General features: G+C 40.3%; 1 protein-coding gene across 4 annotated transcripts in view; it reads left to right on the top strand.

Annotated features, from left to right (window-relative positions):
- Window positions 1–25,176, top strand: part of SLC4A5 (solute carrier family 4 member 5) — a 146,017-nt gene that overhangs the window by 21,318 nt on the left and 99,523 nt on the right. For all 4 annotated transcript variants that reach the window (XM_069766522.1, XM_069766521.1, XM_069766520.1 and 1 more), the window contains one exon: window positions 11,109–11,238. In XM_069766522.1, coding sequence (XP_069622623.1) covers window positions 11,109–11,238 — 130 coding nt within the window. The remainder of the gene's footprint in view (window positions 1–11,108; window positions 11,239–25,176) is intronic.

The raw sequence follows: 25,176 nt of genomic DNA, 5'->3' as shown, positions 1-25,176 counted from the left end.
TAGTGTGACGGCAGCATAATAGTAAAAGGCCCCAGTCATTAATAAAGTATATACTGAATCAGATAAATAATTAAGAAAAGATCACAAATATATCAATGGTTATTATTATTATTATTATTATTATTATTATTTATATAGCACCATTGATTCCATGGTGCTGTACATGAGCAGGGGTTACATACAAATTACAGATATTGCTTACAGTAAGTAAACTAACAATTACAGACTGATACAGAAGGGTGAGGACCCTGCCCTTGCGTATTTACATTCTACAGGATGGTGGGGAAGGAGACAATAGGTTGAGGGTTGCAGGAGCTCCGGTGTTGGTGAGGCGGTAACTTCGGTAGTGGTGAGGAGGCAGCAGGGTCAGTGCAGGCTGTAGGCTTTCCTGAAGAGGTGGGTTTTCAGGTTCCGTCTGAAGGATCTGAATGTGGTTGATAGTCGGATGTGTTGGGGCAAAGAATTCCAGAGGATGGGGAATATTTGGGAGAAGTCTTGGAGGCGGTTGGGTGAGGAGAGAATAAGTGTGGAGGAGAGAAGGAGGTCTTGGGAGGACCAGAGATTATGTGAGGGAAGATATCAGGAGATTAATTCAGAGCTATATGGAGGAGACAGGTTATGGATGGCTTTGTAGGTTAGTATTAGGATCCAAGAAGTATCGTTTCTCCTTGCGGAGAGTGACATGATAAGCATGTTGAGGTGAGGAGACTTAAAGCCGCAATGCTCCTCTGGGAAATATGCAAATTGTCTCTTCAGAGAGGAAGAGGACTAGAACTCTAGTGCCACCTATTGGAAGTAGCAATCCTAACAGTCAATGTCGACCCTTTAACGAGCCTTGTCACATGATTTAGGATAATAGCCAAACCAGAATCTCAATTTGCAGACACTGTGTTTCGAGGTACTGCCCCTCATCAGTGCAAAGTGGAGATCTCAATCAGCCAAACCAGATCTCAACTTTGCACTGACGAGGGGTAGTACCCTAGAACTAGAGTTCTAGTCCTCTTCCTCTCTGAAGAGACAATTTGCATTTGTAGGTTAGTATTAGTAATTTGAACTGGATACGCTGAGGGAATGGGAGCTGCGAAGAGATTTGCAGAGCGGTAATGGAGGAGTAGCGAGGAGAGAGGTGAATTAGTCGGGCAGCAGAGTTAAGGATGGACTGGAGAGGTGCAAGGGTGTTAGCAGGGAGGCCACAGAAAAGGATGTTGCAGTAGTTAAGGCAGGAGATGGTGAGGGCATGCACAAGCATTTTAGTAGATTGACAGTTGAGGAAGGGATGGATTCTGGAGATATTTTTGAGCTGGAGGTGACAGGAGGTGGAAAGAGCTTGGATGTGCGGTTTGAAGGACAGGGCAGAGTCAAGGGTTCCTCCGAGGCAACAGACTTCCGGTACCTGGGAAAGCATGATGTCCTTAATAGTTATAGATAGGTCAAGTAAGGAAGATCTTTGAGATGGAGGAAAGATGATGAGTTCAGATTTGTCCACATTGAGTTTGAAGAAGCGAGAGGAGAAGAAGGAAGATATGGCTGATAGGCACTTCGGGATTCTGGACAGCAGAGAAGTTATGTTGGTTAAGATGTGATCATAGATTAGTTATAACCATATAGGTCTTAGGGGTAAGGTTTCTCCTTGTGGAGAGTGATATACCAGCTCTGCCTTGTCAAGGTAAGGAGGCTTATTCGCCGTGCAATGCTCTTCTGGGAAATTTAATATGCAAATTGCTTCTTCAGAGAAAAAGAGGACTTGAACTCTATAGCGCCACCTATTGGAAGTAGTGATCATACAAGTCACAATCAACCTTTTAACGAGTCTTGCAATATGACTTAGGATAAAAGCCAAATCAGTATCTCAAATCGCAGACACGGTGTTTTGGGCTGTGTGCCCTCGTCAGTGCGAAGCATGAGAACTAATTTGGCTAGATGAGAGGCTCTGGGCTTTGTACTGATGAGGGTCAACAGCCTGAAACACCGTGTCTGCGAATTGAGATACTGATTTGGCTTTTATCCTAAGTCATATTGCAAGACTCGTTAAAGGGTTGATTGTGACTTGTAGGATCGCTACTTCCAACAGGTAGCGCTATAGAGTTCAAGTCCTTTTTTTCTCTGAAGAGGCAATTTGCATATTATAACCATATAATAATGGAGATTGGGGACAAATGACATCAATCCTGCAGGGAAAGTCCAAGCGTCATAACAATAAGAACAAAGTGTAGTTGATATTAAGGAACTCACCCACCAAACATCCGATGCGCGTTTCACAAATGCTTCATCAGGGGTTAAAATTCAGTACACTCGCATCTGATATAAGGAAATTAGATTGTCATCTAGGACAATCTCAGCACAGCATTGTAGAACATGTTGCTGCTATATAAGCAGCAGGAAATATATACATAAATTCACACTGAGTTACAGTAGTTATGTTTGAAAACTTCCTAGTAGTATGTTGAAACCTGTTTTAAAGAGTAACCATCATTTTTCATTTTTATTTCATAACTCAGTAGTACACATGAAAACTTTGTAATATATCACATAAGAGAAATTTGCTTCCTTCTCCTCACTCTAAATTCATGGCTGAAATGTGTTAAATTTGTTTTCAGTGAAGATAGACTTTCCCATTACCAAGATAGGAGGTAACAGTTAGTGCTTTTCAAATTCTATGGAGGAGAAGAAGCTAGAGGCCGTCACAGATATCATGCTGCAAGTTTTCCTGAAACCACAGTCACAGTGCTTCACAGAACTTTATGAGCAACCAACTGCCATCTCCTGTCTCGTAATGGAAAATTCTGTATTCACTGTGGACAGATTTTACCTGTAAATCGAGAATTGCGAGAACCAACGATTAGTCCTGGAGGAGAAAAAAACTGATTTCCCTGCTGAGATATATTGCATAGTTTGGTATCATCATATGTACTATTGATGTATGAAAAAAATGATGGTTATTCTTTAATTTACGACATGGAAACTATCAAAGCCATTTCCATTCAGATTCTCCTCTGAAAACATGCAGCTAGCCATGCTCAGATTAGTCCCACTGTATTGGGACTTGCGGCAGGTTAAACTGCATGTCAAGAAATAGAAAGGAGTAATATATGGCTAAAACAATTAACTTAAAAAAACTCATAAAAAAATACATTACATAGTCAAAAACATAAGAGATGACAAATAGCAGCACCCTGGCAACCTAGTATTGCATACATATGAACTGGGATAAGTACATACAGTATAAGTATAATCAAAATTGTCACTATCTATAATATAAAGTTTTCAGCACATTGACAGATAATGATAAATATATAGGTACAGGAAAACAACACATTACACAAGTAATAGACACAATGGTCATCATCATGTACCAGTTTACATGTATATGGCTGTAAAGCTACCTTTACCCATGATATAATGTACCTAGCCTGGTTACCAGAGATACATGCTCCCCAACTCGCGTTTCCTATATAGTAATCTTGCTTCTTCAGGGGCACAATACACTAAACTAGACCACAGGTCCTTAAATATCCTAAAGCATGCAATCACATGATCGCCCATTAACCAATGAGATCTGAGCTATCAGTGCATGAACACAGCGCCGTGCACCAACACCACACATTTCATTTTTGCATAGTCGGAGAGCAGGGGCACATAAACTGCATATATGCAGAAAATCCTACGGGTCAGCCTCAAATTTCTGCCACGGTTTCTAGATTGAATACATGGCAAATCTTTTCACATGAACAAGGAACATTCACTGTGAACATTCCCTGGGATAATTCTGAGAAAAAGAGGCGTTATCCTGTTCAGGCTGACCTCACTGGCACCAGCAATCAACACAAATGGGGAAGTACAGGGGAGGGCTTAATGATGTACCCCGGGGCACCCAACTGGCGTTGGACCCTCCACATAGTAAATATAACCTAATTTCCAGAAAGAATAAAATGTCATGATGAATTACAATAAAGTTGTCCTAAGAAATGTCTTTAGGTATACTACTTGGCATTAGTTCAGTAGTGGGTCTCCATCTACCTTCTCCCTCTGCGCATTCAGAGGGTTCTCCTGTAGTCTAAAGCTTATAATTAGAGGGTCCCAGCAGTGGGACAAGCTGTTTTGAGCTTATTTTAATGAGACTGTTATAACAATAAGTGATTGTACAAAGTGAGCTCCCCCTTTAAGAGAAGTGTCTTTCTTGTAGGTCTCGCAGTTACATTCCGTATTGTTTTCTGGGTGAGTTGTGCGCACGTTCCCCTCAGCACATGATTAGTTACCAAGTTCTAGAATTTCAGGTGCCCCTATGGGTACTGGATACGTATCTGCCATCTCTGATTCTTTTCTGTACAAATGAACATTATTAGATTTTTCCCCTCTGTTGTCAGTGTTTGGTGATTAAACCGCTCCAGAATGTAGGTATAAAACGAAGAGGAATTCTCCTGCAGAAATAATGTGGGATTAACTTTTGACATACAATGCGTGAAAACTGCATTTCTGAGTAAAGCCATCCAGAGAAACAAAGAGGAGACTGTTAGGTTTGTTCTTAATGGTCATTTGAAATAATATGACCCCTGCTGGGAGTATGTTAGGTTTGTTTTTCGTACAGACGTAGTGCCACCTACTGCAAGCAAGTCATTCTGCAGTGGAGGAATTCCTGGCGACATCCAGGGATGGATCGTACAGAGAAAAACTAACATTGAAAGATTGACATCTGTTCTGAGCTTGGGAAACACTCCTGGTTTTGGCATACAAACACTTATGAAATAATGTGAATAAAACATTAGGGAAGAGTGAGACGTATAACTTGGACGAGGATGGCAACGCAATGCTTGGACTGACCGGCGGCTCTCCCGACCCAAACGTGACAGCTGCATAGAAATACACGACGCTTCCCTTATGACGCAATTTTCTGAATGCCCAACTATTTGCGACTGGTATTGAAAGAAGTAGTACAATGTGAGTTTGCGTTTGTGATTGTTCCATATGACGATGAAGTTTTAATCTCAGATAATAGTAGTAGAAGAAGTTGGCACTCAAAAGGATGCTTTGCGAAAGAACGTGGATTTTATTTACAAAAATGAACAGGCTGTGAAAAACAGCTAAAGACGTTTCGGTCCTAACAGTGACCAGGTCACCACTCTTCAGTGCAGATAACACATATTTCCTTAATAAACACAGTCTGCATAATCCCTATCAATACCCCTGAGAATATTATGCAATTTCCTAAAAATACAGTGAATATCTGATGAAGGTCCATTTTCAACCGAAACGTCTTAAGCTGTTTTTCACGGACTGTTCCTGTTCTAGTGAGTGCCGAGTTTGCCTACTACTATTATCTCTGATTCAAGCCCTACTCTGGCACCTCATCAAGTTCTACCAGTTTGCTGTATATTATTAATTTACTGAAGTTTTAATCTCAGTCACATGGTAAGGAGATGGAGCACCAAAATTTATATGGGTGGTTTAATTGACCATCAAAAATGTTTGTAAAACTTAAATTTGACAATATTTGACAGATATAGACTATATACAGATACAAAATACTTCCATCTGTGGTGAGCTATATGACACCGGAAGTAAAGAGTCAACTCATGAAACTGATGTATTGGAAGCAGGAAAAGTGGCAAAACGTAGAGGTATGAGCGATGTTAATAAGGATGAAATAATTATCATTAGGTGAATGGGTCAGAACATTTCCAATATTTCAGGCTTGTGAGGTTTTTCCAGGTTGTAACAGTTAGTGCATACCAATAGTGGCCTAAAGAAATACAACCTGATGACCTTCAACATGGTAATGAGAGTACGAGACACACAAGGCGTAGAGATGAGCAAAAAGGTTTGCAAGAAGTGAGATGAACAAAAGTAATCTTTTTGCACATCTCTAGTGAGGAGCAAGGCTTACCCTGTAGGAGCCGATTCCACAGAAGAGCTACTATATAACAATTTGCTCAAATGCCTCAATGGGTCAGACCTCATGTGATGGCACAAGGGGGGCCTACACAATATTAGGTATGGGGTTATAATTGTAAGGTGCCCAAGCAGGGTAGTCGTGGGCGAGCTGTAGCTCATGTACGCTCGGGCATCTTACAATAAAATATAATCCCATTCTCAGTGTGCTGTTAGGTGTGAGGTGCATCACACTCACATGTGGGCCATAGGCCTCCGCTTAGTCTAGGACAACTGATTGGATCAATGAGGCTCATTCCGTACATTGACTAGTGATCACATATGCCACTTTAGACAAGTGGAGATAGTCTCCTGAAATGAATAATGGATAATCCATAGAGCATCAACATCATTCAAATGGGGGAACACTGGAACCCAATTCTTATTATCAATATGGTTCTCGGAAGTATGGTCAGTAGTGATCATACACATATCACCTCTCCTTCGGATAGGTGATAAGTTATATTTGTCAGACAATCTCTTTTTGTGTTTCACATGCATGATTTTGGCTTGATAAAAGTCTCTCTGTAGGTTAAAACATAGCACCTCTATTTTGGACATGATAAGTAACATGGATGCATAGATATTGTCACAGCTATTTATATAACAGCTGTTTTGACAGAATTTGGTATTTATGGACTGTTGCGTCCTATCATATGTATCGGATCCCTTGCCATGTCTACAAGTGCGCTGCTGACATCGGAATTGTAAGTAGCTCCTCTGACAACAACGTTTCCTCCTGCCCATGTACAATTTATGATAATCAGAAGGAGAGTTAAGGAAAATACAATTATTCCTGTTTTAAGGAAATAAGAAAATGACAATATATTAAAATTTGTTGCACATGTAATACACAAAAAACAACCTGGTCCTCCGTGTATGAGCAGTGAAGTGCCATACACAGCCATGCGGATCAGCCAGGCACTTGTGATACATTCTGTTGCGCACCCACAAAAGTGGATCCACGTTCTGCAGCTAACGATCAAGAGCAGGACGCTTAAATTCTTACAATCTGGATAATTTGAGGAATGTGGTAAATCCTGAGATTACACCATTCATCAATTCAAATACACAGAGTGTTACGCTATAATCTTTTGTAGATTGAATACAGAAAACACTAGTCACATCTTCACTCAAGTTTCTCCTCTCAGCTTTTTATCAAGACATTTACGTATACAGACCAAGGGTTTCTTGGTCCTATCGGAGCATATGATCCTTTTATGGATACAGAACATGAGCACATACAATTAGTTGCATCATAACCTTTGCTGCAATCATTATAAACAGGCCCAGAGGTGCAACTTTGAATGTGGCCCAATGCAGAATCAGTCACAACCCTCATCCCTACCGTATGCTATTTATAATATTGGTATCTCATACCTCCTACTTTTTATAGAAAAGAAAGAGGAACAAAACAATATTCTGACCATGACATTTGCCACACCCTATGTCACAATAATTTTCAATTTCTTTCTTCTCTGGGTGGAATTGATGTCACATGGGGTGGTGATTATTGCTTTATTGCTGCTTTTTATGCCTTTTCACCAATATTTTTTGGTTGTTTATTATGGTTTTTATTATTTTTTATTAATCTTATAAGAAGAAAAAAAATTTGATTTTTTATTTACTGCTAGAATACAGTTATATAGAAATACACTGCTACATACAATGTATCTCAATGTAACAGTACAATCTAGGTTCAGAGCCTGCAAAATACTCCCTGTCTTGTCAGGCTAGGCTGAGGCTCATAGTTTTAGCTGCTGCCTTCAATGACAGAGGTTGTGGGTTTGTTTTCCAAGAAGACCAGATAACAAGAAAAGAAAATAGCATTTTTGTAATTGTTTTTCATTATTTTTCAGCAATAGGAAGAAAAAAAATCTGATTTTTATTTTCCCTCTAGAAGACAGGGACATAGAAATACACTGCTATGTACAGATGTATTTGTATGTATCAGTATAACCTGCCTGTGGTTTCAGAGCCTGCAATACACCTTCACATATACAAAATTCTCCCATGTTGATCAGTGTAAGCTGTGACTCATATCTTTAGCTGCTGCCTGCAATAGTAGAGGTTGTGGGTTCGATTCTTGGGAAGATCAGATCATAAGATAATTGTTTATTTAATTAATGCAAGTGTGCGCAGAGCAGAAATGCTGGAACCGCCCCCAAGGACGAGGAGGTACAGAGCAATGAAGACATCACACCACACAGAGAAGACAGATAGTGGAAGTTGTGACAAAGCCCTGTCCTGCCGGAAAAGCGAGAATGACCCCTCAAATCAGGACTGGTCCACATAATCCAGGATGGTTTGGAGCTATGATATCTTCCTGTCGTAGGAATCTTTATGCTAGATCTTGGTTTCTACTCTGTACTCTCCATGCCTATGCACAGGATGCATTATCAGTCATCAAGGTCTAATAAGTTATTGGTGAATCCTCCCATAATGAATAAAATTTAGTTGTAAGTTCTGACTCCAAAGTCACCTCATAATAGGGTATAGTTATGATAGAAAAAAACAAAGACAGAAATTTAATGATTGAATACCCTGCAGTAAAACAAATAAATAGCTTAGTGCATGAAAATATACGGTACTTAGTTAACATGTTTTTTGATTAAAAAAATGCAAAAGCCATTTAACCACTTCATGGTGCCCGTAATTGGGACAGATCTAACTCTAATATTCAAAACCTTACCGTTTATCAAGTGACATGCATGTAGATAATATTATATTATATATTTATTATTATAGGGGAATCCCCCCCAAAATTATGAAGGTTCCCCACTATATTTGCTAACCAGCATAGGCTAAACAGACAGCTGAAAACTGATATTAATAGCCTAGGAAGGGGCCATGAATATTGGCCCCCCTCTCAGATTAAGAATATCAGATCTCAGCCACCCCAGAAATGATGCATCCATTAGATGCGCCAATTCTGTCTCTTACCTCCACTCTTCTCACTTACCCTGGTGCGGTCACAAGTGTGGTAATAGTTGTAGGGTTGATGTAAGCTGTTTTATGACAGCTGACATTAAGCCCAGGGGTTAGTAACGGAGATGCGTTTATAAGACACCCCCATTAATAACTCCATAGTAAAATTTAATAAAGACTGAGATAGAGTAAAGTCTTTTAATTAAAATAAATGCACAAAGTCCTTTATTTGAAATGAATACTCCTTAACCCTCTTTTACCCATGATGCATCTAATAGATGCAGCATTTCTGGGGCAGTTGAGGGCTGTTGTTCTTAGTCTGGAAGGGAGACAATATCCATGGGTAACCCCTATAATAACCAGTAAAGACTGAGCAAACAGCTATGAGCTGATATTAATAACCTGGGAACCTTTATGGGTATTGTTCCCGGTCCCAGAATATTAACATCAGCCCCGAGCCATTGGCTTTCTCTCAGCTGGTTATGAAAATTAAATACTGGGACAGAGTAAAGTCCTTTAATTGAAATGTACACACAAAGTCTTTTATTTGAAAAAAAAAACACTCCCTAAACCTCTTTTACCCATTGTACATCTAATGGATACAACATTTCTAGGGCAGCTGAGGGCTGATGTTCTTAGTCTGCAATGGGGCCAGTATCCATGGGTCTCCCCTATAGTAACCAGTAAAGGCTGAGCAAACAGCTGTGAGCTGATATTAATAACCTGGGAAACTTTATGGGTATTGGCCCCTTCCCAGAATATTAACATCAGCCCCCAGTCATTGGCTTTCCCTCAGCTGGTTGTGAAAATTAAGGGGGATAACGCGCCATTTTTTAAATTTAATTATTCATTTAATACATGCAACACAGACAGCGGGTGCTGACTCCAACTACCCTCAGTGTCACCTGATCTCACTGATTGCAGGAAGACCATGCGACCATGATGAGAGCTACATTCAGCACATGGCCCCGGGGAACAGCGTTAATTGTACTGCTTTTCCCAGGTGACGGTGTGTATCACAGTGATTACACACTTATATCATTCTTGTGTCATCAGTGTGCACGTGTGTAGCACACATTTTGTCTGTCCATGCTGCGTGAAAAAAAGGACACCTGTGTGTCTTCACACAGACACACGGTTCATGTGAAAAAACTGACATGTGTGCAACACCATTTAATACAATGAATGTGCCTATGTCCAAATTTGTGGTCTTTAAAAACAGGATACATATAGACATAAAAAAACGGACATGTGAAGAAGGCCTTAGTGGGAGAATACTCAAAAAAATAACCATTCTTGATAGCAGATGAGTAGCACACTTCCTTGGCACTAAATTAGGGTGCTGTTAGCACTGATATGGGGCATTATAGCTGGTAATGTCATGGAGGACTGTGCCTGTGTCTGCAATGGTGGCACTGTTGCAAGCAGTCTTGTCAGGTTATTTATATGGGGCAATGTGGATTGCTCTTCTACTTACACTATGGATAGAAAGGATAAAGTAAGCCAGAGGTGGGGAACAATTTTTCTGCCAAGGATCATTTGGATATTTATGCTATCCTTCGGGGGCTGTACAAATTGTGCTCTAACTCCACCCACAAAGTACATCCTGATGCTGGCACTGGTGTTAGGACATAATCTTTCATTGCACACACCTCAGAAGTGATCATTGCGTGGACATACACACAGAGCAAGAAAAAATTAATGGGCTGGTGGTTGTCAAGATACAGCTGCAGGCCAAAGCACTGCAGTCCCCGGGAATCTGCCCCAGGGGCCGCATAAAAGGGTCATCGAGAGCCGTAAACGGTCTCTGGACCTGAGGTTCCCCACCCCTGAGGTAAGCTATGGACCCTAAAAAAAAGTCACTGGAAAAATGCTAAGATGTACTTTTATCCACCTTTCAGATTCACAAAGGTGTATAGGTGTAGTGACTTATGTGGGTAATGTTGGTTTGATATTGTAACTTCTTGGGTGTTATTTTTCTTTAATAAGCGACCCTTCATTTTATCCTTTTAAGAAAAAGTTTACATAACTTTAAGATTTCAACATGGTGGAAACTTTTGAAATCTCCCTGTTGGATACTAATATAAGTCTATCTTTCTTAAAGACAACTCTCTTCCATTATCTAAACGATAAGATAAATTATATTTTTTGTATAATAATCCTGCTATGATTTCAGATCACGTTGCAATAACTGATATTTCACAGAACAAGTCCATGGATTTTATGTGCTAATGATCAGTGCCTGTCACCCGTAGTGTCCCCAGCGGCTGAACGTCTGCGATATATTCTGGGAGAAGATGATGATGTGCCAAATCCCACGTTATTTACAGAGATGGACACTCTGCAGCATGATGGTGATGAGCTGGAGTGGAAGGAAACTGCAAGGTAGTTCTCTCTACACTACGTATATCTATATCACCACTTCTAGAGAATTTACTGGGTCCTTAGCTGCTATTGCAACAACATGGACATGCTGTACTTGTAGTATAATAATATACAGTATACATTCTGAGGCCTTCATCATTCCACAGTGTTTAGGTATACATGAGGCTCTCCTGAGGAATGTGGTCTAGATTTTGGGTGCCATTAAACATAATCTATCTTTGTGGGACCGTCTCACTATCTTAGGTGTATGGGGTGTCTCAATATTACCTTGATGACAGATGTCAGGGGAAAATGGAATGGAGCATGTTGGAGTTGGATTTCAGTATGTCTGATCCTTTCTTCTTTTGAAAGATAAGCCCTATTTCCCCACTGAGAACAAATGGACACTTGGGTAAGTCTAGCATGCATGTATATGAGGATAGTAAATGCCAGGAGGAAAAGTTGTCAGCCTAACAAGCACTGAACCAGCAGCTATCTAAGATGTATGCCCTGAATTTTCACCTTTGCTTGTTTTCCCAGTCCACCCTTATAATCCTGTGATCCAGTCTGCAAGTTATGAATTTTATAGAACTGGAGAAACAAATGGGTTATTCTGTGCTGCCGTGGAGAAAAAAAATGAAAAAACTTCATCAGGATAAACCACAAAACCCATTTTTTTTCTACTGTTCTATGCATTTATCTCCTGTTGGGTCTGCAGCAGCCTTAAGCCTTATAAGTGGTTGTGTGCACATAACCCATCCAGGTGAGCACAGTTATTCTACCTCCGATGCACATATGTGAGATGGGTCTGAATTATGCGAGCACCGATCTCTGTACAAGCAATGGCAGATAAATGTTACTCGCTACCCTTCCCTCCTATACTTGACCAGCTGCATGTGGTTGATCCGGGAAGAATGATATAGTGATGAACTTTAACCACTTTTATTCACAGTACCTTGGTGAGATGAGGTAGGATGTCAGGGAAGTTAAATAATAATACCGTAATATTTATTTATATAGCGCCAACATATTCCACAGTGCTTTACAGTTTAACAGTTTCAAACACAACAGTCATAAGGAACAACATTAACAATACAATAATTAAACCAAAATTAGACAACCCTGCTCGTGAGAGCTTACAATCTACAATGAGGTGGGGGAGATGCAAAGTACATGTGTATATTTACAATGATGGTCCAGCCATCTTGAGGGAGAGGGGGATAGATGGAAGTAGTGAATGGGCTACACACTTACTTACACATAAAATGACTTTAATTATTGAACGTGATAGGCCGCTCTGAACAAATGTGTTTTGAGGGAGCGCCTAAAACTATGCAAATTGTGGATAGTCCTAATTTCTTGAGGTAGAGTATTCCAGAGGATTGGTTCAGTGCGGGACAAGTCTTGGAGTTGGGAGTGGGAGGTACGGATGAGTGCTAAGGTTAGTCAAAGGTCGTTTGCAGAGCACAGCGGTCGGTTAGGCCGATAGACAGAAATGAGGGAGGAGATGTAAGGGGGTGCCACACTGTGGAGAGCTTTGTGGGTGAGAACAAGTACTTTGAATTGGATCCTATAATGAATGGGCAGCCAGTGTAATGACTGGCGAAAAGTGGACACGTCTGAATACCGATTAGCTAGATGGACGACCCTGGCTGCTGCATTAAGTATGGACTAGAGAGGGGAAAGTCGAGTAATGGGGAGGCCAATTAATAGAGCGTTGCAGTAGTCTAGGTGGGAGTTGATCAGGGCGACAGTGAGGGTTTTTGTTCTTTCCATGGTGAGAAAAGGGCGGATTCTAGAGATGTTCTTTAGGTGTAAGCGGCAAGAGCGGGCAAGAGATTGTATATGGGATGTGAAGGAGAGATTGGTGTCAAACATAACACCCAGACAGCTGGGGTGTTATTATGGTGCCACCCACAGAGAGGGAAATGTCAGATTTAGGGAGGTTAGTAGATGGCAGGAACAGAAGAAGTTCAGTTTTGGATAGGTTGAGTTTCAGATAGAGGTCTGACATGATGTTGGAGACTACGGACAGACAGTCACTAGCGTTCTGTAGTACAGCGGGGGTAAGGTCAGGGGATGACGTGTATAGTTGTGTGTCATCAGCATAAAGATGGTACGGAAAGCAAAATCTGCTGATGGTCTGTCCCATTGGGGCTGTGTAGAGAGAGAAAAGAAGGGGGCCAAGGACTGAGCCCTGGGGTACCCCGACAGTGAGAGGAAGAGGAGATGAAATGGAGCCAGCGAACAAAACACTGAAGGAGCGGTCAGAAAGATAGGAAGAGAACCAGGAGAGAGCAGTGTCCTTAATGCCTAGTGACTGGAGTCTAGAGGAGACGGTGGTCAACAGTGATGAAAGCTGCAGAAAGGTCGAGAAGAATGAGCAGAGAGTGGTCACCATTACATTTTGCTGTCAGAAGGTCATTGATAACTTTGATGAATGCAGTTTCAGTCGAATGTAGAAGGTGGAAGCCGGACTGTGATGGGTCTAGGAGGGAATGAGTGGAGAGGTAACTTGTAAGGTGGGAGTAGACTAGGTGCTCCAAGAGTTTAGAGATGAAGGGGAGATTGGAGACTGGTCTGTAGTTGTTTGTGCAGGATGGGTCGAGGGTGAGTTTCTTTAATAATGGAGTAATGATAGAGTGTTTGAATGAGGAGGGGAAAATGCCCGAGGAGAGGGAGAGATTAAAGATTGTAGTTAGGTGAGCTGTGACGACTGGATGAAGATGAGGTAGAATATGGAGGGTGGAGGATAGAAGTATGAGAAATCACAGCTATAATGCACAAAAAACATATAATAATAATCTTTATTTTTATACAGCGCCAACATATTCAGCAGCGCTTTACAGACAATATGATCACTGTCCCCATTGGGTCTCACAATCTAAATTCCCTATCAGTATGTCTTTTTAAAGGGGGAGGAAACTGGAAAACCTGGAAGAAACCCACGCAAATACGGGGAGAACATAAAAACTCCTTGCAGATGTTGCCCTTGGTGGGATTTAAACCCAGGACTCCAGCGCTGCAAGGCTGCAGTGGTAACCACTGAGCCACCATGCTGCCCTATAACAATGGCCAGTAGTTGGCAGCAAAGTACAACAAATACTAGATCATCATATCTACATATGATAAATGAATGAATTATGACATATAACATTAGGAAAATGTCCCTGAAATGGCTGAAAGCCTTTGAAATTGATTAGCTGAACAGCAAAGAAATCATGCATAGCCTTCTATATTGTTACCCAGATAAGACCTTATTTGTGCTTTTATGTGCTTATTTGTGCAGTCATGGGTCTGACTGCAGACCCATGAATATAAGATGATGCTCTGGGGTAATACTCCCAAGTGGGCACAGGATGTAAAAGGTGGGTATACCTCTATAGTGGTCTCCTGAATATGGTAGTTAGCAGGGGATATATATCAAAGTAAAGGCAGCATAGTTACAGATACAGTGGGTGAACTGAAAGTAGTATGCTGTTACCTTGAGACATGGTTGTGGTCTTAAATTTAAGGGTTAAATCGCGGAAAAAATTGGCGTGGGCTCCTGCGCAATTTTCTCCGCCAGAGTAGTAAAGCCAGTGACTGAGGGCAGATATTAATAGCCTGGAGAGAGTCCACGGTTTTTGGCCCCCCCCTCGCTAAAAACATCTGCCCCCAGCCACCCCAGAAAAGGCCTATTCTGGCACTTGACCACTCTCTTCCCATTCCCGTGTAGCGGTGGGATATGGGGTAATGAAGGGTTAATGCCACCTTGCTATTGTAAGGTGACATTAAGCCAGATTAATAATGGAGAGGCGTCAATTATGACACCTATCCATTATTAATCCAATTATATGAAAGAGTTAAAAATAAACACACACACAATATTAAAAAGTATTTTAATGAAATAAACACACGGGTGTTGTAATAATTTATTGTACGCTCAATCCACTCGCTGAAGACCCTCGCTCTGTAACAAATAAAAAATAATAAACCAACAATATACATACCTTCCGTAGATCTGTAACGTCCCACGTTGTAAATCCATCTGAAGGGGTTAAAATATTTTACAGCCAGGAGCTGTGTGTTTTTTAACCATTTAATGCAAATTAATTAATAATGGATAGGTGTCAGAATTGACGCCTCTCCATTATTAATCTGGCTTAATGTCACCTTACAATAGCAAGGTGGCATTACCCCATATCCCACCGCTACACGGGAATGGGAAGAGAGTGGCCAAGTGCCAGAATAGTCGCATCTTAGAGATGTGCCTTTTCTGGGGTGGCTGGGGGCAGATGTTTTTAGCCAGGGGGGGGCCAATAACCGTGGACCCTCTCCAGGCTATTAATATCTGCCCTCAGTCACTGGCTTTACTACTCTGGCGGAGAAAATTGCCCGGGAGCCCACGCCAATTTTTTCCGCGATTTAACCCTTAAATTTAAGAGCTAGAGCGCTGAAATTTTGCACATACACACTACTAACATTAGTAGTGTGGAATATGCAAAAAAAAAGGGGGATATGACATGGTTTACTGTATATAAACCATGTCTCAAATCATGTCGGGTTTTGGCAGGAGAAATGAAAAGCCGGTAATTGAATTACCGGCTTTCCTGCTATATCGCGCTGAAGTTAATATAAATATATATATATATATATGTGTCTGAATGACATATATATATATATATATATATATATATATATATATATATATATATATATATATATAAAACGAAACCCGACTTTTAATTAGAGATCGCTTTTGAAAAGTGCCGATCTGTTTCGCTCAATCCTACCCGTATTGTCTCAATCATGTTATTTCCTACGATTATTTGCTTTGTATATTTGATACTTTAATAAATTTATATTGGTATATATTTCTGCTGTACCTCTATTTTTTATGCACAGACCCCTGGTCTATGACCCTCTCCTTTATGATCCTGTGGATCTAGGTTCTATTTGTGGGTCTGGTGCGGGTTTTTTAGGTTCATATGTTTAGGCCTAGAGGTATTCCCCCTGCTGGCCGAGAGGGCACCATTGTTTAGGTTTTCTCTTATTTGTGCTGTGTCTCCTCTCCAGTTTCTCTCTCTTGAGTTGTGTATTTCAGGTGCTGTCCAGCGAGTTCTGTTGTATATCCCACTACACCCCTTAGCCATACAACTGTGCTGCCACTGTTAGCATGTCAGTAGTGTTCCTTGATGCCTGCTGCTCTTGCCCTCATGGTACATTTTGCTGGACGCAACAGGGAGACGATTTGTGGTTACACCAGGGCCCTAGTAATTTGGGCATGTTTGCTATGGAGACAGGCAGAACTGCTTTATATTGTTCTGCAATGACACTGCCCATGTGTCCCCGAAGTCCTGCCTTTTGTGCACTATTCTCTCTCTAATTTTTATCTGTGACAGTGACAAATAGAGCAAGATTATGAATTATGTCTCATTTCACCATAACAACCACAAGCAATTTTGTAGCGATAGAAAGGTTACGATCTTTATAGTTAGCACTCCATCAGTTATTACCTCTCTACTTTCTCTCCTTTTCCACAGAAAGTGTGCCCTCTCCTCAAAAATCCCTTCAACAAAGCCCTTTCGCGTGCTACTCTTGGTGTATGCATCCACCAGGACGGCCATTTATTTTACTTTTGTGGGATTTAGGATGGCCTCCATAGCCACTAGGACCCAAAACAACTGCCATGCCTGTTACACCAATGAGCATTGGGCGCAATTTACTGTTACATTAAATACTTTAAGTATACATGATATCAGGCACAGACTGGCCCACAGTGAGACCGGTAAATCTTCCGGTAGACCTCTGTGCCGAAGTGAGCACCCAACCACCTTATTCTCCTACAGGAGCAGTGATTGGCACAAAACACTTGATGCGCTGTATACATATAGAGAAAACCAACATAATCTAATATGGCTAACCACCATTAGATAAGAAGCGATCCTAACTCTGGTAATAAAACAATACGTATTTTATTAGATATCAACATATAAAACCAATTACAAATATAGGTAAAAAAGTCTCCAAAAGATAGGGAAAGAAAAACAGCAATTTAACACATGGTCAAAATTGTTGGTTCCCCTCATTTAATGACAGAAAAACCCACAATGGTCACAGAAATAACTTGAATCTGACAAAAGTAATAATAAATAAAAGATCTATGAAAATGAACAAATGAAAGTCAGACATTGCTTTTCAACCATGCTTCCACAGAATAAAAAAAAATAAAACTCATGAAATAAAACTCATGAAACTCATGAAATAATGGTACCCTTAACTTAATATTTTGTTGCACAATCTTTTGAGGCAATCACTGCAATCAAACGATTCATGTAACTGTCAGTGAGACTTCTGCACCTCTCAACCGTTAGTTTGGCCCACTCCTCAAGAGCAAACTGCTCCAGTTGTCTCGTGTTTGAAGGTTGCCTTTTCCAGACGGCATGTTTCAGCTCATTCCAAGGATGCTCAATAGGATTTAGGTCAGGGCTCATAGAAGGCCACTTCAGAACAGTCCAATGTTTTCCTCTTAGCCATTCTTCTGTGTTTTTAGCTGTGTGTTTTGGGTCATTATCTTGTTGCAAGACCCATGACCTGCGACTGAGACCAAGCTTTCTGACACTGGGCAGCACATTTCTCTCTAGAATCCATTGATAGTCTTGAGATTTCATTGTACCCTGCACGGATTCTAGACACCCTGTGCCAGATGCAGCAACGCAGCCCCAGAACATAACAGAGCCTCCTCCATGTTTCGCAGTAGGGACAGTGATCTTTTCTTGATATGCTTCATTTTTCCGTCTGTGAACATAGAGCTGATGTGCCTTGCCAAAAAGTTCAATTTTTGCCTCATCTGTCCATAAGACATTCTCCCAGAAGCTTTGTGGCTTGTCAACATGTAGTTTGGCATATTCCACTCTGTTTTTTTATGATTTTTTTCAACAATGGTGTCCTCCTTGGTCGTCTCTCATGAAGTCCACTTTGGCTCATACATTGATGAATGGTGCGATCTGACACTGATGTTCCTTGAGCTTGATGTTCACCTTTAATCTGTTTAGAAGTTTTTCTTGGCTCTTTTGTTGCCATTCGTGTTAAGGTATCTTCACACATAACGATATTGTTAACGATATCGTTGCTTTTTGTGACGTAGCAACGATATCGTTAATAAAATCGTTATGTGTGACAGCGACCAACGATCAGGCCCCTGCTGGGAGATCGTTGGTCGCTGAAGAAAGTCCAGAACTTTATTTCGTCGCTGGATCTCCCGTGGACATCGCTGGATCGGCGTGTGTGACACCGATCCAGCGATGTCTTCACTGGTAACCAGGGTAAACATCGGGTAACTAAGCGCAGGGCCGCGCTTAGTAACCCGATGTTTACCCTGGTTACCATCCTAAAAGTAAAAAAAAACAAACAGTACATACTTACCTAACGCTGTCTGTCCTCCAGCGCTGTGCTCTGCACTCCTCCTGTACTGGCTGTGAGCGTCGGTCAGCCGGAAAGCAGACGTCACCGCTCTGCTTTCCGGCCGCTTGTTTTTTTTACTTTTAGGATGGTAACCAGGGTAAACATCGGGTTACTAAGCGCGGCCCTGCGCTTAGTTACCCGATGTTTACCCTGGTTACCGGCATCGTTGGTCGCTGGAGAGCGGTCTGTGTGACAGCTCTCCAGCGACCAAACAGCGACGCTGCAGCGATCCGGATCGTTGTCGGTATCGCTGCAGCGTCGCTTAATGTGAAGGGGCCTTTATCCGTCTCTTTGATTTGTCATCAATTATCCTCCTGCGGCCACATCCAGGGAGGTTGGCTACAGTCTCATGGATCTTAAATTTCTGAATAATATGTGCAACTGTAATCACCGGAACATCAAGCTGCTTGGAGATGGTCTTATAACTTTTACCTTTAACATGTTTGCTTATAATTTTCTTTCTAACTTCATGAGACAACTCTTTCCTTCGCTTCCTCTGGTCCATGTTGAGTGTGATACACACCATGTCACCAAACAGCACAGTGAGTATCTGTAGCCCTATATACAGGCTCACTCACTGATTCCAAGATTGTAGACACCTGTGATGCTAGTTAGTGGACACACCTTGATTTAACATGTCCCTTTTGTCACATTATTTCCAGGGGAAGCATCATTTCTGTCCAGGCCTATTTCATGAGTTTTAATATTTTTAAAATTCTGTGGAAGCATGGTTGAAAAGCAATGTCTGACTTTCATTTGTTAATTTTCATAGATATTTTATTTATTATTACTTTTGTCAGATTCAAGTTATTTCTGTTAACATTGTGGGTTTTTCTGTCATTAGACAAGGGGTACCAACAATTTTGATCAAATTGGTATATCAGGACTCTCAATCTAAGAGTGGGGGTAATATAGTACCAACCTAAAAAGGAGGGAGTGAATAACTATCGATGCCTATTTGATGAAGAATATTTGATCAGTTGTTTTGATTAGAAAATCATGGCGTAAGATAGCCATATGTCATTGCATCTTAAAAGGATTGTGACTTAGGCATCAGCTTATCATTAATAAGAACAAGTGTGGTGCCAAAGTGCATTTCAATGTAAAGGTAATAAAGTGCTGCAGTGCTGTTCATATACCGCTAAAGGCCTGTAATTTTTACACAACAAAATATGTAAAGTGCGTAAGTGATTGTGGGAGTAAAAGGGGCCTTTTACTCCCTCCCCTTTTACTCCCACGAACACTTACGCACTTTACATAGTTTGTTGTGTAAAAATTGCAGGCCTTTACATAGCGCCATCATATTCCACAGCACTTTCCAGACATTTTCGTCACGGTCCCCATTCGTCGTTTTGAAGTCTCCGAGTTTCTCTCTATCATAAAATGTTAATGACCTAGTGTGTACAGTATTTGTACTTCTGACTATGTCAAATTGATTGATGCTATTGCTGCAATTATGTCATGTGAATGGTTATTGCAATAGCATAGGGAAAATCTTTTATGGGAAAATGAAGGGATTTATTTTGCTAATATGTGAGCATATTAATATTACCGCCCTCATAGTCATAGTTTTTGGCCTTTGTGGGTAAAAATCTGAAGAAACAAGAGGTTTAGAGCTTTCAATTCAGTTGAGACTGTTTTAATTACCGGTTGTGTAATCAGGGAAGGAGTGACATCAATAAGTAATATGTGTCAACCTGAAACAAATTAGCGCACTAATGAAACAACCACATGCATTCTTATTAGGAGAGCACAAACAAATCCCGCTTTAAAGTCTAATGAAAGAATTACATGAGCCCGGAGAAATGAAACTTATTAAAGTGAGGCGATTAACGAGTCAGAAGTTAAAATCCACAAGGAATTTTCCCTGTAGGCCACATATCCCCATAGGACCTTATTGTGCTCACATAGTCCTCGACAACCCCACCCACTAGCCAGACGAAAATAAACTTACCTATTGAACTACATTCCAAATATTATATTTCCGATAAGTCTATGGCTTCACTTTTTTCTACCTCAAGTCAAGGCAAAGATAAAATATAATGTTAATGGCCAATTCCATCATCTTCATCCATTGGGGTAGGATTAAGCAAAACCAATTATCACATGGCTATAAAATTGAAATGAGCCTCTAAAGCAGGGGTGGGGAATCTTTTTTTCTGCCAAGGGCCAATTGGATATTCATACCATCCTTCGGGGGCCGTACAAACTCCCCCCACAAAGTGCATCATGACTGTGGCACTGGTTTCAGGATGTAATCTTTCATTGCATGCCCTTCAGTGTTTCAGTAGTGAACACTGTGTGTGTGTGTGTGTGCTAACAGAGAAAGAAGAAATTAATGAGCTGGTTGTAATCAAAATACAGCTCCCTGCCCAAGAATGTGGTCCGTAAGAATCTACTTGGGGGCCTGATAAAAGGTCACCGAGGGCCGTAAATGGCCCGGGGGCCTGAGGTTCCCCATCTCTGCTCTAAAGGCATGTATTACCATAATCCTCCATTTGCATCCAGATAATAGTAATTTTGGGGGAAAAAAAGATGATATAATAAGAATTTTAATGCCTCAGAGTTACCTATAATATCACTTTTTACTTGATAGGTAGTACCCAACATGTGTAGCAGATTGTTGGGGTCTGGATCCTGTGAACCCCAACAATTACTCAAAAAGCCAATCCGCAGCTCTCAGGTTAAAATACAGGCTCCTAGACTTTCTATTGAAGCTCAGGGATTCTGCATGAGTAGCACGCAACAGACCAACTGTTTAAGTGATCGGTGGGGATCTCCAGACTTGAAGCCTGGATCTGCTACACGTTAGGTAGTAGCTTTCATTAAAAAAATAATTTACATGATAGATACTCCTTAAAGTTGGGTTCAGATGAGCAAGTACAAAATTGTCCATTTTTCATCTAGAAAAAAAAACACAGAATTTTTAATCCGTATGATGTTCGTTATGACTGTTTTTCACATCCACGTGTCATCCGTATGTCCATTTATTGCTTTAGTTTTTCTATTCACAATTTTTAAAAAAAGGATAAAAAGCCAAATTTTGTTTCTTAAGTGTTCTTTCCCATAGATCCACTAGAAAGAAATTCCATAAGTGTGGTAACAGTATGGCATGCATGATGGCTTCCATTTTTTGTGCACTTATTGAATTACATGGGTGAGTCTCTGCAGGAAAAACAGAAGGGATGAGGAGAAAATATCATCTGAACTAGCCCATTCACTTATGAAAAGTCACTTTGCCAAAAAGAACAGCTTTCCATGTTAGAGAGTAGACAGACATGGAGCTGTCGGTTGGGTACCATGCTAGCTTGATTTTAAAGAGGGGTTGTCTTTATAACATGACGCTTTTACATTTCAATCAAATACTTACGGTAACTGTTTTGTCCACTTTGGATGGTTACTTTTTGTTAGAAGGGTCTCCAATGGTAAGATCAAGGATATTTTATTGCTCAAACCTAAAAAAATCAGATGTATTCTGACAAAAAAAAAACTTTTCACAAGTGATTGACCTTCGGGGAAAATTAAGTATTGAAATCTGAAATAGGTATCTTTTCATGTTTCACAAAGGTCATTTTTCCCATGATTTGGAGTGGTGGCTCTTGATCTTGTAGAAATCAAATTGTGTTATTTACCCATAATGCATGAATAGGAACTTACAAAACCTACAAGAAACAAAATAAGCAAAACCCCTGCTGTAACTAAATACGGTAAGTAAAAAGCAAAAGTGCATTTAAATAACTCAGGGTTCTTAGTAATACTGTTTTTGATCAAAAATAACATACTAGCCATCCCACCGTAGACAAGGTGACCCTGATCGGGACGGTCCTACGCTGTCTGAATAGGAACTTTGCAGTTTCCACACTCTTCCTCCTCCTTTATTGTAAGGCTACTCAGTTATAAAGATGAGGATGGCAAACATTGCAGGCCTGGAAGGTTTAGGAAGCTTAGGATTACGGGGCCTGTTTGATTGTACATCTGCTTAACAATAATTTTTTTCTAAGAAAATCAAAACTCTTAATAGAGTTCCTTAAAGCCTCCCCTTGTTTTAGCTGTAATCCTTAATACAAGTCATGCAACTTCTAGTAAATGAAGGAAGAGGAAAACAAACTGAGCGGGATTAGCTTAGCGGCAGAAATGTAAGATATTTACATTCTTTAGTTTCACGTTTTTTGTAATTTACCAGGCTTAGAATTAGTGCACACTGCGCCTGTACAATTAGCTGCATGTGTATAACGGACAAAACTCTGATCATACATGTTAATGGTTTCAAAAGCCCCATTTCACAGATGGAGGCCAAAAGAATAACCTTTAGGCTAAGTTCACACTTTGCATTATTGCTGCTTTTATTCACAAGCCATCAAACAAAGAAGACCTGCTTAAATTTTTGTACCAGTAGTGGCATAAGTTCACCCAAAAGCAGCGTGAAAGACTGGTGGAAAGCATGCCAAGACGCATGAAAGCTGTGATTAAATATCATGGTTATTCCACAAAATATTGATTCCTGAACTCTTCCTGAGTTAAAACATTAGTATTGTTATTTCTAAATGAATATGAACTTGTTTTTTTTGCATTATTTGAGGTCTACAAGCACTGTATTTTTTGTTATTTTAACCATTTCTCATTTTCAGAAAATACAAAATGTATTGCTTGGAACTTTGCAGACATGTTGTCAGTAGTTTATAGAAAAAAAGAACAATTTACATTTTACTCGAAAATATACCTATACAAAGAAAAGTCAGACAAACTGAAAATTTTGCAGTGGTCTCTTAATTTGTGCCAGAGCTGTATATATATATTTACCCCTTTATATCAAGTAAGCACTCACTTAAAGGAATTTTCTATAGAAATGCCTGAAATGGCTGGAAATTCCTGCCCGTCACATGCACCGCGGATCGACCCTGCCTTTGGCAGTATATATTGAATGTATTGATGGCTCAGATCCAAGAACATTGTAAGCCGAGAATATTGTAATCTAAGGCCGTTGTTATTTGTAGTCTTCGATTTACTCTACAAGGCCTGCTCTAACCTACAAAGGCGTCCGCTTTCTGCTGCATATGTGATTAATATGGGAAAGTCCAAAGGAAAGGTTTTTTTTTTTACACATTCCAAATAAGATCACATGTAGACTTGTTAATGTATTTTATTCCCAGAATAATGTGACAAAGGGGTTGGACATCGTATCCCCATGTTACTCTCACAATTATGACAAATCTGTTCATGTGAGAGAATTTATGAACAGCAGAGCAAAATAGGTTATCGGAAAGGCCACATGTATCTTTGGAAAAGAATATATAGGGAAGACTATTTGTGAGTTCAGAAAAAGAGTGGGGGAGCACATTGGGGACATCACTACTTCTGGTGATATACCCATTGCTTAGCATGTGATCAATGACCATGAGGGGAATAGAGGTGGGGATTTCCACAAAAAGAAGCATGGTGGATTTTCACATTAATGACAATGGTAACAGATCGCCTTAAATACGTATAGCTGCTTCATATAGGTCAGTGGTCATCATGAAGTCCACTTATCGTTCCCGTTCCTACTTCTCTCACAGCTACCATTCTAGTTGGACATATTATTGTCTCCTCTATGATTGTTGGCCCTCTCATTTGCTTCCATCTGGCTTACTTTATTCACATTCTTCTCCTCCACCACCACCTTTTCTTCACTGGTCCACTGAATTTCCTTTATCTGTCGCAATTCCGTAATATTTTTGGTCTGGTCCCTCTATGATGCTCTGCATATAATATGTTCCTTATTTTACTTACCCATGCTGCCATTTATAGTGGCACTAGATATAGTCCAGCATATTTTATCTGGTGTTCCTGCTGATGTGCCGCACTTTGTATGCTGACGTTACTAATGTGACATATTTGGACAACTCCCCGCTCCTCTTTATATCCTGTTGCTTCTATAAATACAGCTCTGGCAAAAATTAAGAGACCACTACAAAATTATCAATTTGTCTGATTTTTCTCTTTATAGTTATATTTTTGAGTAAAATGTAAATTGTTCTTTTATTCTATAAACTTCAGACAACATGTCTCCAGATTTCCAAGCAATAAATATAGTATTTTTAATTTGACAAAGAAAAATGGTCAAAATTAAAAAAAAGTGCTTTCAGACCTCAAATAATGCAAAGAAAACAAGTTCATAATCATTTAGAAACAACAATATTAATGTTTTAACTAAGTAAGAGTTCAGAAATCAATATTTTGTGGAATAACCATGATTTTTAATCACAGCTTTCATGTGTCTTGGCATGCTTTCCACCAGTCTTTCACACTGCATCTGGCACAAAAATGTAAGCTGTTCTTTGTTTGATGGCTTGTGACTATCCATCTTCCTCTTGATTACATTCCAGAGGTTTTCAATGGGGCTCAGGTCTGGAGATTGGGCTGCCCATGACAGGGTTTTGATGTGGTGGTCTCTCAATTTTTGCCAGAGCTGTATATTTTATGTGACTACCATTACTGCTCTGCGTTTAGCTCAACAGGTCAGTATCGACTGAG

This window comes from Ranitomeya imitator, chromosome 4 (genome assembly GCF_032444005.1).
Source record: "Ranitomeya imitator isolate aRanImi1 chromosome 4, aRanImi1.pri, whole genome shotgun sequence".
NCBI classification, from domain to species: Eukaryota; Metazoa; Chordata; class Amphibia; order Anura; family Dendrobatidae; genus Ranitomeya; species Ranitomeya imitator.
The sequence above is the reverse complement of the archived record's forward strand: the minus strand, read 5'-3'. Positions and strand labels throughout refer to the sequence as shown.